Source organism: Coenobita brevimanus, chromosome 90, assembly GCF_032717465.1.
Source record: "Coenobita brevimanus isolate Jiangsu-jjx chromosome 90, ASM3271746v2, whole genome shotgun sequence".
In the NCBI taxonomy this organism is placed as follows: Eukaryota; Metazoa; Arthropoda; class Malacostraca; order Decapoda; family Coenobitidae; genus Coenobita; species Coenobita brevimanus.
In genome coordinates, this window is record NC_137043.1 from 1,738,278 (window position 1) to 1,755,838 (window position 17,561).

The window sequence follows — 17,561 nt, forward strand, 5'->3', positions numbered from 1 at the left end:
ATTTTTTTTTTTTTTTTTTAATGCAGATGGCGATATAAAGATCATATATGGACAACCCTGAAGAAATACAACACCATACCAAACGAACTGAAACCAATGCCTCGGACAGAATACAAGGACCAGCCCTCTGCAGTGAAGGACCAGCCCTCTGCAGTGAAGGACCAGCCCTCTCCAGTGAAGGATCATCTCAATGAAGCTCGGCACCTGGCCAGAGAAGAGTGTTGATAATGGAGACACAACCAAAACAGTTCTCCCAGCAAACCCAGACTTGACACGCTGACTGTGTGGCAAAGTTTGCGGCTGCAGGATTGGTCTGCACACACACACACACACACACACACACACACACACTGGCACCAAAGACAATGAGAAACACACCATCCCAGTGAGTATGGTAGCAGGCACCTTGTCTTGCAGAAGGACAGCGTTAAGTAAATATGGACTATGCGGCTTTAATGATCTTAGCTGCCATAGCAGAGGGTCCTAGATTATGACCTGCGTAGGCTAGTGTTAGCATGTATGTAGACTTGAGTGGACTTTTTATTTTATCGTGTACTTAATCCATTGCCTTCTTATTGCACTTAATATCTAGATTCAATATGGGAAAGTGGTGACATCATCGTGGCAGGTGGCTGGACCCACGCCCAATTCTGCTAGGAAGACTAAACCTGCCCCACACAAACCTGGAATAAAGAAAATCCATCTTACAGTATATGCCACTTTCTTTTGATGTACTTTTTCTTAATGAAAGCAGTGATATTGTGACTCTTTGGTCTTGGAATATGTAAGTTTTGAGTTTTGGTTAAAGTTATTGTGCTAATCGAAGAGCAGGAGGAGTTAAAGATGAATACAGGGAGTTGATCTTGATTTATTATCTTCAAAGAAAGTCTAAGTTAAGCAGAGTATGTAGTACACAGGGACGTAATTTACTAAGTGTCGTCGGACCCCTCCTCTTATTTCCTCTCTCCACTACCTGTCGGTTCTATGGCTAGCCCCTTTCTGATCTCTGATTCCTACATTCTCGTTTAGCAGGGGTCGTGTCACGTGGGCTATACTGTCGTGGAAGCTTCTAGAACTTTGTATGTCTGTGTGTATGTACTTCTTCCGGTGCACTTCTAGCATTCCTTCACTTAAGAGTTGCAAGCTCGTTTCCTTTTGCTTGATTCTCGCTGACACACTTCCTATCTCACACCCTGGCTTGGTGCTTCTATCTATCTATCTATCTATGAGTTGTATTATTATAATATGGAGTCCTGACAATATAACCAGGCAGTTCTGCTGCCAAATTGTGCAGTTATCTCTTAATTCACAACCCGTCTTTTGAGAGGAGGATGGTGAACTGCAGGAGGAAGGTAACTTCATCTTGCAATCAACTGAGCATACATTCAGATGAACCTGAGGCCACAACAAGAAAAACAATTGGCTTCTTCTCCCCTTGCATAAGCTGTTTTACTTAGAGTGGCATTTTGGCTGAAAACCTCCTGGACTGTAAGTGAAGATTGATTATACTTCCTCTCCTCTTGTCAGCTGCCCTTTTCCCGTTTCCTCATTCAGTTTCACTCCTCAACCCCTACCCACGTGCTGGAGAGGGAGTCCTTCACGTGTTGGCACCAGTATAACCAGGTGACTGGACTGCCTGGTTATACAAACGACCCCCAACTCTTTTCCTATCATCTAAGAGGAGGATGGTGGATTACAGAATGACATCTTCAGCTTGCAGTCCAACAGGTTCACGTTTAGATGGACTTGGGGCCACAACAGTAACTCCTCACCTGCAGCCTGTGTAGCCCAGTGGCCTCTGTCTCTCCACTTATATAGCACAGAATTTCCCTGCTTTTCCACCGTCTCTGCTTGTCTGCTACCCGTCCTCTGCCTGTCTTATGTCAATCTTCTACCTGTCCTCTACATCACCTACAGACCCCACACCTCCAAGACGGTAAGGAATGCTGGTGCTCGCTGTCTCTCCCCTTGGCATAGTGCTCCCTTACTTCCCCTCCATCTCTGCCGGTCTTCTGCTTGCTTTCTGCCTGTCTTATACTTGTTTTGCATGTCTTTCCCCTGTCTGTCCTTTTCCTGTATCCTGAGTGCCTTCTGTATCCATTTACTACCTGTCTTTTGTACCTGATTATCTTCCCCCTGTCTTCTGCCTGTTTTCCACTTCACCTGCAGCAGTACAGCCAACAGACCCCACTGCTGCCTGATGGTAAGGGCTGTTGGCGGCTGTTGTCTCTCGTCTTGCCTCCTTTTTTCTTTTCTCCCTCTTTCCTCCTCTTCCTCCCTCCTTCTGTCCTTCCTTTCCTCCTTCTCTCCATCTCTGTATTACACTTATCTTCTATCTTCTGTTTGTGTTCTTTTTCTTCGACTTGACGCCTATCTGCCTTCTACCTATATTCTGCCTGCCCTCTACTTGTCCTATGTGTCATCTACCTGTCTATCTATCTATTGTCAGACGCCTTAATCCCATACGGGATGGCCACAAACAAATCGCCTCCACGTCACCCTGTCCCCCGCCATTTCACTGCCCTGCTTCCAGCTCACACACCCCTCTCTCATATACCTCTCCACTCCATCCCTCCATCTCATCCTTGGCCTTCCCCTTCCCTCTCTCCCCCTCCACCTCACTTACATACACTCTCCTCGTCAGTCTCTCACTCCCCATCCTCTCTAGTCATCTACCTATATTCTGCCTGCACTGTGCCTGTCCTGCGTGCCATCTGCCCGTTGTGCACCTCACCTGCAGCCAGTATTGCAAACAGCCCCCACAGCTGCGTGATGGCCAGGGGCGTTGCTGGCCTCTGTCCCTCCTCTTGGCCGGGCGGCAGCCGACACACCGATCCGTTGTTCACCCTCACCTGCACCAAGTGATCCACCCACCCTCGCTCCTGCAGCTGCTGTAGCCTGGCACGCCACCATCATCATCACCGTCATCATCATCATCGTCATCATCAACAGTCATCACCACCACCATCATCATCATCATCATCATCATCATCATCACCATCATCATCACCATCATCGTCATCATCATCATCATCATCACTATCATCATCACCATCCTCATCCTCATCGTCGTCGTCATTCATCATCATCATCATCACCATCATCCTCACAATCCTCACTATCATCATCACCATCATCGTCATCATCATCATCATCATCATCATCATCATCTGTTTTTTCCCCACAACCCAAGGGAAACTGTCCGACTGGGTGGATGAAAACTGTAATACAGTTTGTCTTGGGACTTTACGTGTTAACTTGGGGTGATCTTAGACTTGATTAGTAAAGAAAATATTATGTAATTCACCCACAAAGTCATCAGTAATTGCAGGTTCATAATGGTTGAAAACTAGACTCATTTTCTATCTGTCTGTCTATCTATATCCAGACGCCTCAATCCCGTACGGGGTGGCCACAAACAAATCACCTCCACGTCACCCTGTCCCCTGCCATTTCACTGCCCTGCTCCCTACTCACACCCCTTTCTCATATACTCATTTTGATAATGCATTTTGTTTTTTTCAAACTGGCCCTAGACTCATCCCGTAAAGCTAGTACACACCAAGTCCCGGACACACTGTATAGGCAGCACCCTGTTTATGACCCACCCTGTATATGCACCACCAGAACCACACCACACCACCACTTGCATACCTTCCACCACACTGTATCACCTCCTCCCTCACTGTCTCTCTCTCTCTCTCTCTCTTTCCTCCTTGCCCCTTCCCTTCTTCCCTCCCTCCTTTCCTACATATCTTCCTCTCTTCTTCCCTTCCTATTCTCTACTTTTTCGCTATTCTTCTCCCGTCTTTCCTCCTCTCCCTCTGTCGCTCCTTCCCTTCGTCTCATCCTCTCCTCTTCCTTTCCCCTTTTCTCCTTTCATCCTCCACTCCTTTTGTCCCTCCTTCCTTCCTTCTCTCTTTCCTTTCTTCCTCTTCCTCCCTCCTTCAGTCCTTCCTTTCCTCCTTCTCTCCCTCCCTCTTCCTTTCCTTCTTTCCCTCCGTCCCTATTTTCCTCCTCCTCTTCCCCCCTTCCCTCCTCTATTCCTCCTTTCCTCCTCCTCCTCTCTCTCCCTTCGTCCTTCTCTCTTTTCCACCCCTCTCTCTCTCGCCCTTCCCTTCTTCTCTCTCCTTCCCTCCTTTTCTCTCACCCTCTCTCCTTTCCCTTCCCTCCTTTCCTAATTTCCCTCCCTCTCTCCTTGCCTCCTATTCTACCTCCTTCTTCCTTCCCTCCTTTCCTCCTCGTTCCCTTTCTTCCCTCCCTCCTTTCATCCTCCCCCTACAATTTACCCTCCCTCCCTCTATCCCTCCTTTCCTCCTCTCTCTCGCTCCTCCTCTTCCTCTTTTTCTTCTCCTCACCCTCCCTCTTTCTCCCTCTTTTCCTCCTCCTCGCCCTCCCTCCCTTCCTCCCTCCGTCCCTCGATCCTTTCATCCTCTATTTCCTTCCTTCTTTTCTCCTCTTTCATTTCCTTCTCCCATTCCTTCCCTTCCTCCTTTCCTCCTCATTTTCCATTCCCCCTCCCTCACCTTTCATCTCTCTCCTTTCTTCCTACCCTCCCTCCCTTTCTTTCCCTTTCTCCATCCTTTCCTCCTCACTTTCCTTTCTTCCTCCCTCACCTCTCATCTCTCTCCCTCTCATTCTCTCTCTCTTTTCTTCCTCTCTCCCTCCCAGTGGTGTATCCAGGACATTTAGACTGGTGGGCAAGATCGGACACAGAGCTATAGCTGCGGCGCGCGACTCTTAGGTTGTTATTATCGTGCCATAGCAACCTACCCCTGAACAGTGCGTCCGATTACGTGTACACTATGAGACGCATGTGATTCGTGTATAGTATGTTCGTGTATAATATGTTCGTGTATAATAATATTCGTGTATAATATATTCATGCATAATATGATTCGTGTATACTGTGATAACGAAATCGGACGCACTTTTGAATGGTAAGTTACCAGGGTACGATAATGACAAGCTCAGAGTCGTGCGCCGCGACTAGAATGTGGTGTGGCCATGGCATAGCGAACCTAAATGAACTGCGGGTGATCAAAATGTGTAAATACAGATGCTCAGTGCCTCGCCATTGCTTCAACTTATGCACAGATGAATCATAACTGTCAAAACTCATGTCAGAATCCACTGTAATGTTTGTAGTCAAGGCCTGGTCGTTGTTTTTCTATCTATCTATCTATCTATAGCCCGATGCCCTAATCCCGCAAAGGGTGGCCGCAAACAAAACGCCTCCAAGTTGCTCTGTCACCCACCATTTGACTGCCCTCTTCCCAGCTCACATTTTAGAATAGAGCATTAAACTCAACATTCCATACTGACCACAGCAACTAAAAAATAAATTATGAAAACCGTAAAGAAACAATGATAACATACACCAAACAAACCTTAACTCCAAACAAAGTGTGTATAATGTTATGTAAACTTTTAAACTGGAAATTACAACTGTGATGAAATCGTTGGTAGGTGGTGGCGACCATCATCCACTCATTTATTGTAGTGCTGCCTACTTCTTCCTTAGTCTTTATCATTCTTTTTGTGTCTGCCCTCCTCTCTTCCTATTTCTCCCATCTTTCCTGTCACTTCTTATTGCATTTCTTTCCTTTACAGGTGGTTTTACATTGAGTGACAAGCCAAAGGGTTTCCTGTAAGCCAAAAAACCATCTACAACGCTGGGTGGTAACCATATAAACCAAACCATACGTGCTCCCTACGTGTCAACAAGTGGGTTGGTGGAGGGTTAGTGCCCCTCCCCGTAAAAAAAAAACTCAAAGTCAAATGGCCACCCCTTACGGCATTATGGCGTCTGGCAATAAGTAGATAGATAGATGAAATCGTGGAACTATGGTGTGACGCGTGGGATCTGCCTCTACGGAACTCGCACACCGTAACAAAATCGCCAAATCATCTTCAGAAGCTCCAAACGGAAGAACAGTCACATTTGGAGGTCTACGGGGCCACTCATTAGGCGGTGACCACTGTATTTGTGAATAAGTAACTGTATGGATAAGGAACTGGCTAACAAGTAACTGAATGGATTAGGAACTGGGTAACTGTATGGATTAGGAACTGGGTAACAAGTAACTGTATGGATTAGGAGAGAATGGGGAACGAAAGACTGACTAAGAGGATGTATGTAGGTGAAGCGGAGGGAGGGCGAGGGAGGGGTAGACCGAGGATGAGGTGATGGGATGGAGTTGAGAGGTATATGAGGGAGGGGGGGGGGGAAGTGAGCTGCGGGAGAGGGTAGTCAAATTGTGGGTGACAGAGCGACCTGGAGGCGTCTTGTCTGCGGCCACCCAGTTTACGGGATTAGGGCAGAGAGAGAGAGAGAGAGAGAGAGAGAGAGAGAGAGAGAGAGAGAGAGAGAGAGAGAGAGAGAGAGAGAGAGAGAGAGAGAGAGGAATGAGGAGAAGGCAGAACAGAAGGAGAGAATGAAGGAAAGAAGATAGATATATAGATTGAGATAGATAGATAGATAGATTGATAGAAAGAGAGAGAGAGAGAGAGAGAGAGAGAGAGAGAGAGAGAGAGAGAGAGAGAGAGAGAGAGAGAGAGAGAGAGAGAGAGACGATAGATAGATAGATATGTAGTCTGTCCCACCTTATAGTGTCGATGAACTTGACCAACTACCTATCACATCTGGGCTGGCCAATGAGATTTCACCAGGCCACCCCCTACAGTCACCACTACTCCCTCTGCCCAGTGACTCTATCTATCTATCTATCTATTGCCAGACGCCTTAATCCCATACGTGTTGGCCACAAACAAATCGCCTCCACGCCACCGTCCCCCACCATTTCACTGCCCTGCTCCCAATTCACAACCCCCTCTCAAATATACCTCTCCACTCCATCCCGCCATCTCATCCTTGGCCTTCCCCTCCCTCTCTCCCCCTCCACCTCACTCACATACACTCTTCTCGTCAGTCTCTCACTTTCCATCCTCTCCATGTAGCCAAACCACCTCAGTGTGTTTCTCCTAACGCTTCCTATCACATCCACATCCACACCACAACGCTCCTTCACATCCTCAGCTGTCAGTCTGCTTCCCCATGTGACTCCACAGGCTCCTCTCAACTCATTTCCACTGCTCTCACTCTTCACTTGTGACTCACCAATAGTTGATCTGGGCTATGAGGGGCGAGGCCTTCTGCAGGACGATGGTGTAGGAGTGGGTGACGATGTTCTCCCTCGGGCTGTAGAAATCACACCGACCATACTCTGAGAAGCTGCGAGCGACCATCAACTCCCCAGCCAGGGTATCACACAGACCTGCGAGAGAGAGAGAGAGAGAGGGAGAGAGAGAGAGAGAGAGAGAGAGAGAGAGGGGGGGGGAAGGGAGGTGAGGAAGAGAGAACGGAGAGAGAGAGAGAGAGAGAGAGAGAGAGAGAGAGAGAGAGAGAGAGAGAGAGAATGAAGGAAAGAAGATACATATATAAAGAGAGAGAGAGAGAGAGAGAGAGAGAGAGAGAGAGAGAGAGAGAGAGAGAGAGAGAGAGAGAGAAGATTAAGGGGAATGAGGAAGAGGCAGAACAGAGGGAGAATGAAGGAGAGAGAGAGAGAGAGAGAGAGAGAGAGAGAGAGAGAGAGAGAGAGAGAGAGAGAGAGAGAGAGAGAGAGAGGGAGAGAGAGAGAGAGAGAGAGAGAGATTGAGCATAAGTATGGAACACGATGCAAGAAACTACACAAGGAAAATCTGGGCCAAGTTAAGGTAAAAGAACTGTAGCATTTTACTGTCTGACTTTCCACAGCACTTCTTCGTGACTAGCGCCATTTCTAGTGTTAAGAGATATGACAGTTCTTGGCCAAGTTAAAGTGAACATAGTATAGCTTCCGGTTACTGCACTAGAACATGAAGCTAGTCACGAAGAAGTGCAAAAAGGAGAGAAGAGAGCTTTTGACCAGGTTAAGATGAACACAGTATAGGTTTCTGTTACTCCTCCGTATTCTCAATGGATGTGGAGATTCCTTAACACTTTTTTCTTGGCGATTTATCATGCACATTACACCTGAGTATCCCCACTATTTAAATGACCCACAGACTGCGTGGATGTAAGGTGTAATAGGCAAAATAAGGTGTAATAGGCAAAATAAGGTGTAATAGGCATAATAAGGTGTAATAGGCAAAATAAGGTGTAATAGGCAAAATAAGGTGTAATAGGCATAATAAGGTGTAATAGGCATAATAAGGTGTAATAGGCATAATAAGGTGTAATAGGCAAAATAAGGTGTAATGGGCAAAATAAGGTGTAATAGGCAAAATAAGGTGTAATAGGCATGGATGTAAGGTGTAATAGGCATAATAATGTGTAATAGGCATGGATGTAAGGTGTAATATAATAGGCATAATAATGTGTAATAGGCATGGATGTAAGGTGTAATAGGCATAATAAGGTATAATAGGCATGGCTGTAAGGTGTAATAGGCATAATAAGGTGTAATAGGCATGGATGTAAGGTGTAATAGGCATAATAAGGTGTAATAGGCATGGATGTAAGGTGTAATAGGCATGGATGTAAGGTGTAATAGGCATGGGTGTAAGGTGTAATAGGCATGGATGTGAGGTGTAATAGGCAAAATAAGGTGTAATAGGCATGGATGTGAGGTGTAATAGGCAAAATAAGGTTTAATAGGCATGGATGGAAGGTTTAATAGGCATGGATGGAAGGTTTAATAGGCATGGATGGAAGGTTTAATAGGGATGGATGGAAGGTGTAATAGGCATGGATGGAAGGTGTAATAGGCATGGATGGAAGGTTTAATAGGCATGGATGGAAGGTGTAATAGGCATGGATGGAAGGTTTAATAGGGATGGATGGAAGGTGTAATAGGCATGGATGGAAGGTGTAATAGGCATGGATGGAAGGTTTAATAGGCATGGATGGAAGGTGTAATAGGCATGGATGGAAGGTGCAATAGGCATGGATGTGAGGTGTAATAGGCAAAATAAGGCGTAAGAGGCATGGATGTAAGGCGTAATAGGCATGGATGAAAGGCGTAATAGGCATGGATGTGAGGTGTAATAGGCATCGATGTGAGGTTTAATAGGCAAAATAAGGCGTAAGAGGCATGGATGTAAGGTGTAATAGGCAAAATAAGTCGCTGTGGGGGAGATGTTACGGGGCGAATGTATTTTCCTGAACCACATACAACGTGGATGTTGAAGGTATACACGTAACAGACAATACAATGTTCAGATGCACTATGTAAAATAAATCGCTAAGGGAGAGGTGCTAGGGAGCGGATCCGGCCCTCACCTGCATATCTAGACTGTGCAATGTCCCTTCTGGCAGCGTAGCAGTCAGGAAACTCCCCCGAACTGCCTCTAAGGAGCGTTTTGTACAGGGGCACGTCGGCTGTCTGAAGGAGGTGATGGAAAGGTGTGAAGAAAGGTAGGAATTGAGAAAAAGATTGGGGAAAATTAGGAGAGAGAGAGAGAGAGAGAGAGAGAGGTGAGGAAGAAACAAAACGGAGGGAAAGAAGGAAGATAAAGAGATAGACAGATAGATAGATAGACATAGATAGATAAATAAATTAATAGGTGGATGGAGAGAGAGAGAGAGAGAGAGAGAGAGAGAGAGAGAGAGAGAGAGAGAGAGAGAGAGAGAGAGAGAGAGAGAGAGAGAGAAATTAATAACGATATAAAACTACACACAAGAAAATGCTGAGGTGTATTATGCAACGCAAGTCGCACAGGAACATTTGCTACGAAGGTTCCTACATGTCATCCAAAATTTATCTATTAACAATTGCCAGGCGACTCAGTTCTGTTAGGGTTGGCCACAAACAAAGAGCCTCCACGTCGCCCTGTCCTCTGTCATTTGGCTCACCTTCCTCCTACTCACACCGTCATATATCTCTCCATCTCTTCTTCACTCTGCCCCTCTTTCTCCCCCTCTCCAATCACTCACACTCTTCTCGTCAGTCTCTCAGCCTCTCCACATGGCCCCTTTACCCTGAATATGTGGAGGAGAGCGAGCGCGAGTCTGAGTAGCACTTTTTACACAGCGATTTATTCTACAGCTTACACCTCAGTATCTTCCTGTATGTCACTGACGCAAGGTACGTCAGCATATAAAAACACTGCAAACAGCACAATGGAAACTGAATAGATGTAATGTGCAAAATAAATCGCTTAGGAAGAGGCTATGAGTTACTGAGAGAAGCATGTGGAGTTACAAGGAGAGAGAGACTGACAAATGAGGAAGTGAAGAAGCGTTGTGGTCTGGATGTGATAGAAAGCGTTAGGAGGAATACATGGAGGTGGTTTGGCCATGTGGAGAGGATGGAGAGCGAAAGACTAACGAGGAGAGTGTGGGTGAGTGAGGTGGAGGAGGAGGGGAGAGGGAAGGGGAGGCCGAGGATGAGATGGAGAGAAGAAGTGGAGAGGTTTATGAGAGAGGGGGGTGTAAGCTGGTGAGGGGGGGCAGTGAAACGGCGGGGGACAGGGCAACATGGAGGAGAATTGTTTGTGGCCACCCCTTACGGGATTAAGGCGTCTGGCAATAGATAGACAGATAGATAGATGAGGTGAGAGAGAGAGATAGAATACGACTCAGGGAACAAAGACTGTCTACCCGTCGGTTTAAGAAGCCTTCCTGTAGCTGGTTTATTTTCGTCTGAGTCAACTGAACCTCTCTCACCCGCCTGAATACCAAGTGGCGATGCCGTGAAATTCCAAGAGCCTTTGTTATCAGATAAGGATGACTCTCCTTGGTTACTAATCAAGTTTAGCCTCAAGTCTCCCTCTGCCTGTATTTCCCACGGCCTATGACCTCCAGTCTTTCAAACGCAGTGTGTCCAGGCATCTCGAAGTGAATGGATCTTGAATCTGGCTCTCTGCTACCTTGTTTTTGTTTTTTCTTGGAGGGAACAATCATGCAGACTCCTGGCCTTTGGTTCCTTCTTCCTTGCATAAAAAAAAAAAAAAATGTATACAGTGGGCAGATACGGGTTAGCGAACTTTGTCAGATTAGAGAAATACATGAAGTACGTATTCCCTACCAATTTATCTTTGTTTCTTGCACGTTGATGTATTCCTGTAAGCTATGTATGCAATGTATGTCGTGTTAAGAAGAATTCAACAATATACAAGAGCACAACAAATAATAAACCAGTAAGGAAGACTGACTGAGGACGATACGAGCCTGAGTGAAGATCGTGACCTTGAATGTGTGCAGTATGATGCCGCCCCGCTCCAGCCGCCATGGAAGAGCCGACTGCGTGACGAGTTGCGACACCGATGAGATGGGTATAGGCACGCGAGGCACGGTGAGGGAGGCCACCAGCAGCCCACTGTACGTACTCATCACCACCAGCGTTGACAGGAACCACATACCCATCACCCACTGACCCACGCCTCGCCCACGCCAACACCACGCTGGCAGAAGTGGTAAATCATCATCATCATCACTATCACCATCATCAACATCATCATCATCACCATCATCATCATCATCACCATCATCATCATCACCATCATCATCATCATCATCATCATTATCATCATCATCATTATCATCATCATCATAATCATCATTACCATCATCATCATCATCATCATCATCATCATCATCAACAACATAATCATCCCAATCTCATCTACCCACTTCTCAAAATGTAATTACGTCATCCTTGCATGATCATCAACCCTTCTATCAAGTCTGGCCTAAACTGACTTAATACTGCATGTAAGGTGGAGGAGGGGAAAGGGAGGGGGAGGCCAAGGATGAGATGGAGGGATGGAGTGGAGAGGTGTATGAGAGAGGAGGGGGGTGTGAGCTGGGAGCAGGGCAATGAGATGGCGGAGGACAAGGCGACATGGAGGCGATTTGTTTGTGGCCACCCGTTACGGGATTAAAACTTCTGGCAATAGATAGATAGATAAAACCATGCCCTGTCACCGTAACTCTTAACCTGTAGTTCTCAAAATGGAATAACTTTAGACATTACTAAGCCTCGTCTTTCCTAACAATATTCAGTCTCATGGAACCGAAATTTGAGTTACTGGGTGCATCCTGACTCTCACCACTGACTAAAAAAAACAAAAAATCGGATCACTTCATTTATGCCTTACTCTCAATCTGTCCACCAGGTGTTATTTAATTCGGATGAACACTTTTTTTTTACCTTGACCTTTGATTTATTGTTCTCCAAAAATATTACTTCATCCTTGGCTGACTCTCAACCCTTCCACCAAGTTGTCTGGTTCGGATACAAACTGAGTTATACTGTTCTCTCTCTCTCTCTCTCTCTCTCTCTCTCACACACACACACACACACACACACACACACACACACACTGGCAGGATGCACTCACACTCCTGCAACAGGGCGCCCCACACACGGACGAGAAGGTACAGGAAGGATCGGGTGGAGGTGCGGACGTGAGTGTAGCACAACCCCTCCACTCTCACCGCGGCCCACACCGTCACCGTCACCAAACACCCGCACCCGAGGAAGGACGCCCACACCTGCCGTCACACCATCATCATCATCATCATCATCATCATCATCATCATCATCAATTACTCATCACCATCATGAAATCAATATCATCATCATCATCATCAAATCATCATCATCATCGTCATCATCGTCACCATCATCATTATTTTCATTACTGTTATTAGTATTATTACTATTTTAGGGAGGGGGCAGATAATCAAGGTAATGGAGAGAATTCTAGAAGGTATGTTTAGGGAAACAGTGAATACTGATGAGATGCAGTTTGTGTTTATGCCAGGCAAGGGGACCACTGATGCCACATTCCTTGTCCTACAGCTTCAGAAAATACATACAGGCAAGAAAAGGGAGCTATACTTAGTTTTTGTTTATTTGGAGAAGGCCTTTGACAGAGTCCCTGGAGAGGTGGTGAAGTATAGGGGATGAAATAGCTTCGGATCGAGGAGTGGCTGGTTATGGTGGTTAAGACTATGTACAATATAAGGGTGCTCGCACCCCAGGTGAGAGTGAAAGGAGTTTTGAGTGATGAGTTTTCCGTGAATGTTGGTGTGCATCAGGGGTCAGTCTTGAGTCCCTTGTTGTTTACTATGGTGCTTGAAATCATCTCAAATGACTTCAGAAATGGACACCCATGGGAGACGTTGTATGCTGATGACGGTGTTGATTGCGGAGAATGAAAGGGATGTGGAGGAAAGATTTAGGAAACTGAGAGAAAGAATGGGGCACAAGGGTCTGCTAGTAACAGCAAATAAAACAGAAGTGACAATACCTAGGTTGGTGGCGGTACTGTCAAAGCAGAGGGAGAGTGGCCATGTGCAGCTTGTCAAAAGGGTGCTGGAAGCAACTCCATCTTGTGCAGTGTTTGTGATGTGTGCATAAGAGATGTAATGGTATGAGAAGTGGACTGCACAATAATGTTAACTTCATGTGTGCAGTGTGTCGGAGAGAGCATATAGAGATTGTCAGGCGTCAAAGGACTGATCTTTTTGGAGAGTCACTTGAGTGTGTGGAGGAGTTATGTTATTTGGGGGACATGTTAAGTGATGGTTATAGGGTAAGGAGTGGGTGAAGGAAGTTCAGGGAGCTGTTGCCTCTCCTAACACTGAGAGGGCTCTCCTTCTGTGCTATGGGATCTTTGTATGCAGCAGGTGTTAGGAGTGTAATGCTGTATGATAGTGAGACCTGGGCAGTAAAGGAAAAGGATATGGGACTGAAATGTACTGGTATTGTGATAAGGAGGGGTAGACTGAGATGGTTTGGGCATGTTGAGAGGATGGAGAATGACACTTGGATGAGGAATGTGAGAAGTGTGAATGTCGGGGAAAGGGTTGCAGGAGGCAGACCAAAAAAGACATGGGACGAGGTCACAGAGTGTGATCTCAGGGATAAGGGACTGAATAGGGAGGCTGCCGGAGACCGAGCTGCATAGAAAGTGGCCATTAGGCCCCAGTCACACTGCAGGTACGACTGATCGCAAACCATCCGCGATCTGCAAGTCGTAGGTGGTTTTGGTGAGGTTTACGACCGGTCTTCATATGTCTCGGTCTAGCTGCAGGCCACCATGGCGACCAAAAATTCGTCGCGAGGTTTTTCGTGCTGCATGAAAAACCTCCCCGCGACCACCGATGTCGTGCCACGGAAGCCGCCTGGTGGGAGGCTGGACTGCGTCTGGCAGGCTTATGAACTGCAACTGGTTGGCGACACCTGATTTTTAAGCGGTGGTTGCCATCCGGACGAAGGCTGGTCGCTGCCCGCTCTGTGCGGTGGCCGTCTGGACTCCATCAAGGTGATGACTGGACTGCGGCAGCTACCGCCCACAAGCCCCTTGTCTGGGGTGGTGGTCGAAGTCTGGCCGCCGTCCAGCCAGCGATTGGTCGAGCGACAGGTGGTGGGCTGGACCGAGACCAGCCAATCCACGGCTGGTATTGGTCTAGTGGTCGTGGTCTAAACTGCAACAGGACGCGGACCGGCCCCCGTTTGTCGGCAGCCTGCCGGCGACCGGCCATTGTCTTGACCTGTGTGTACCTGGCCATGGTCGCCGTTTGGCCGCCCACTGGACGGACGCTGGACGGACACTGGATGACCACCGGTAAGCGATCGGTGGCACGACTGCTTGGAGACCTCCGTGGTCGGAGACTGGTTTCGCGATTTTCAGGTTTGCGACAAGTCGTACCTGCAGTGTGACTGGGGCTTTAGGTGACCAAGGTCAAAGCATGCAAGCATGTTGGTACCTTTATGAACGATAAGAACGATTATCATCATCATCATCATTATTATTATTATTATTATTATTATTATTATTATTATTATTATGGGAACAGGCAATCCCATATAACCGTCTTCAAGCTACAGGTGTAGGAAAGTAGACAATGGCAGTCCAGAAGAGTTAAGGGCATAATATGACCATCCTGCTTCCCTTGGCGGCATTACATGATTGATAAACCTTCAGTCACCTTTTGGGGATCCAACCTATGCAAGACCGTCACTACAACTAGGACATTATGACCACCATTGCTGGTCTCTCTTCACCTAACGGAACTGGACCACTCCCACAGCTGGAATATTTATGCTGTGGTCACATGTAATTGTTTGAGGCTTAGTTATGTGGCATAGTAGGAATGACTTTCCTTAGTTACTGGACATCGCCTCCCCACTCTACACTTGGCCATGAACTGAGCTGAACGGTGCCAAGGGATTTTTGTCAGGTTAGAAAAAACACGTTATGGTGGTTACTGTTGCTGTATAGCCTTTCTCCAACTTTTTTTTTTTTTTTTACCGTGTTCCCCCTGAGTTACCAAATCATTGACTTGTATTGTACTTGCGGCGCTGAATACAGAATTGCACTCAGTTAGCACTAATGTAGTTTAGAGTGGTAACACAGTACATGTTGTCAGAATATTGATATGGTAATTACTTGATCAAGCAAACAGCATGAATACATTGTTACCGCAGTGTTTCAGTGTACACACAGTGTTCTAATTATGACAACCAGTGCGAGTATTATAAGTATTTGTGTCAATGATATGCTTATTTTATGGAAACTAGTTTCTCAGTTTTCGGTATCAGCTAATGAATGCTGTCACAAAAATCAAGGTATTCTAAGTTGTTTTTATTGAATAGGCCTCCAAGATTCACCTGGAAACCCTTTTGTGCACCCCTGAGGGTTCGCAAAGCCCAGTCTGAGAAATCCCTGCTCTAGATTATTGTGATGATGTCACGAATTTGCGCAAGCGTATTTATAAATTCGTGACATTTTTCATCAGTGGGAAAACCACGAATTCTGGTGGAGTTCCCACTGTGTATCACTCAGTTCAACCGTCCTCGCGTTCACTCGGTTGGGGCGGTTTTCAGAACATTCTTCACTGTTTCATAAGTGGTCATCCTTGTGCGCGACATTAACGCCTTTGCTGAGTGATTTATTGTGAGTGTATATCGCTCACTTTCTTTCCGTTGACCGTTGAAGCACACACGGCCGGCCCTCGCCCTCTTTCAGAATTCGAAGTTAGTCAGGCGTTGATCATCATGAGAGCAGGTTTGTGTGCCCAGCGTGGAGAGTGCCGCCGTTGTACAGTGAGTTCCTGAAATCTCCACCTAGACGGTGAATCAGCGAAGAGGTTTAGCATATTGCAGCATCCGTCCTACGTACCGGCGCCCAGTCATTCCGCTTAGCCCCCTCCACTCACCAGTATTTCTTTTTGTTTTTTTTTCTAGACTTAAGAGTTTAGCTTTCAAGTGAGTGAGTGAGTGTATTCTCCTTGTTATTTGAATTCATTTTGAGACTCATGTAACGTAAATTTATTTCATTGTAATTAATAAATTTAGAGTTCTTTTTCTTTGAGCTTAATGTAGTTAAACTCGTGTTTTATTTCTCCACATTAAGCTTATTCTAGTTGCCGCTCCTAGTTTGCATAAACGCTTTACATTTTTCATAACTGGTACTTAGGCCAGTCCATTTGTATTAAGCTTAAATCCGTTGTTCCAGCCAGGAGTTAATGCACCGGCAAGAACCTGTTTATCATTAATAGCATTAGTTATTGATTGTCAGGGGTGGAGTCACTTTCTCTAGAGAGAGGCTAACGGTACTAACAAACAGCACGCGTGAGTAATTAATCTCTGCTGTGTACTGTTGAGAAAGTTTATAAAATCTTATCCTTAGAGAATCGGCGAAGTAAACCGGCATAAAGTAAAACTTACTGCTTGATTTTCACGAGTCAATTTTTGTCCCTATTTACAAGCAACAATTAAAGTATTTTTAATTCATAAATTCACATCACCCCGTGACAGATGATGGTTGTGAAATTGTGAGAAGTTATACAGTGTTCGTGGTTGTTATATTGGACAGTCAACTGAGCTGGAAGGGGTTGGGGATCTTCATCAGCGTAAAACTAAGTCACTAAAGACACAAGGCGCCGGTCACACTCACGCTGGGATGGTAGAGCCTGAAGAAGTCGCTGAGGTCTGGCGTGCCTCGGGGCCTGGGCAGGTAGACGCGGTGGGGCAGGACGAAGATGCTGCTGGGGAAATCCGCCACCTGGGTGCGAGGGTACGAGATGGCGAAGGGACCCACGGCCATGTCTACCTCCTGAAATGTACGCGAGATGAAGGAAGCTGAGGATGAACACTTTTGTATGGCATTGGAAACCTCGTAGCACTTCATCATTAGCGATTTATTATTCATATTACACCTTTAATGCCCACACACCTACTACTTCCCACCCACACAACCCCACATCAACCCCCACCCCACATACACATTCCATACTCATCCATATCTTCCCACCCACATACTTCCTTCCACCAACCCACACACCGAATCCCTGCAACCCACCAACACACCCACTCTTCGCCCAAACACACACACACACACACACACACACACACACACACACACACACACACACACACACACACACACACACACACACACACAGGGAAAGAGAAAATCGACATAAATGAGTATAATTATAACCTATGGGGAAGCATCAGCAAGAGGACACAGCAAACACTACATAAAAAGAGAGGTGATAAAGACGTAAGGAAATTCAGTTTCCCAAATAGAGCAATTGATCTGTGGAATGCACTACCGAATGA

The 17,561-nt window shown here is 46.2% G+C and overlaps 1 protein-coding gene across 1 annotated transcript in view; it reads right to left on the reverse strand.

Annotated features, from left to right (window-relative positions):
• Positions 1–594: 594 nt before the first annotated feature.
• The window catches only part of LOC145411529 (glutamate receptor ionotropic, kainate 1-like), an 18,589-nt gene continuing 1,622 nt past the window's right edge, over positions 595–17,561 (reverse strand). Inside the window, exons 3-9 of the mRNA XM_080281540.1 lie at positions 16,894–17,052; positions 12,325–12,478; positions 11,171–11,385; positions 9,263–9,365; positions 7,121–7,277; positions 2,735–2,898; positions 595–683 (exon numbers count right to left, since the gene is read on the reverse strand). Of these exons, the coding sequence (XP_080137666.1) occupies positions 595–683; positions 2,735–2,898; positions 7,121–7,277; positions 9,263–9,365; positions 11,171–11,385; positions 12,325–12,478; positions 16,894–17,052 (1,041 nt within the window). The remainder of the gene's footprint in view (positions 684–2,734; positions 2,899–7,120; positions 7,278–9,262; positions 9,366–11,170; positions 11,386–12,324; positions 12,479–16,893; positions 17,053–17,561) is intronic.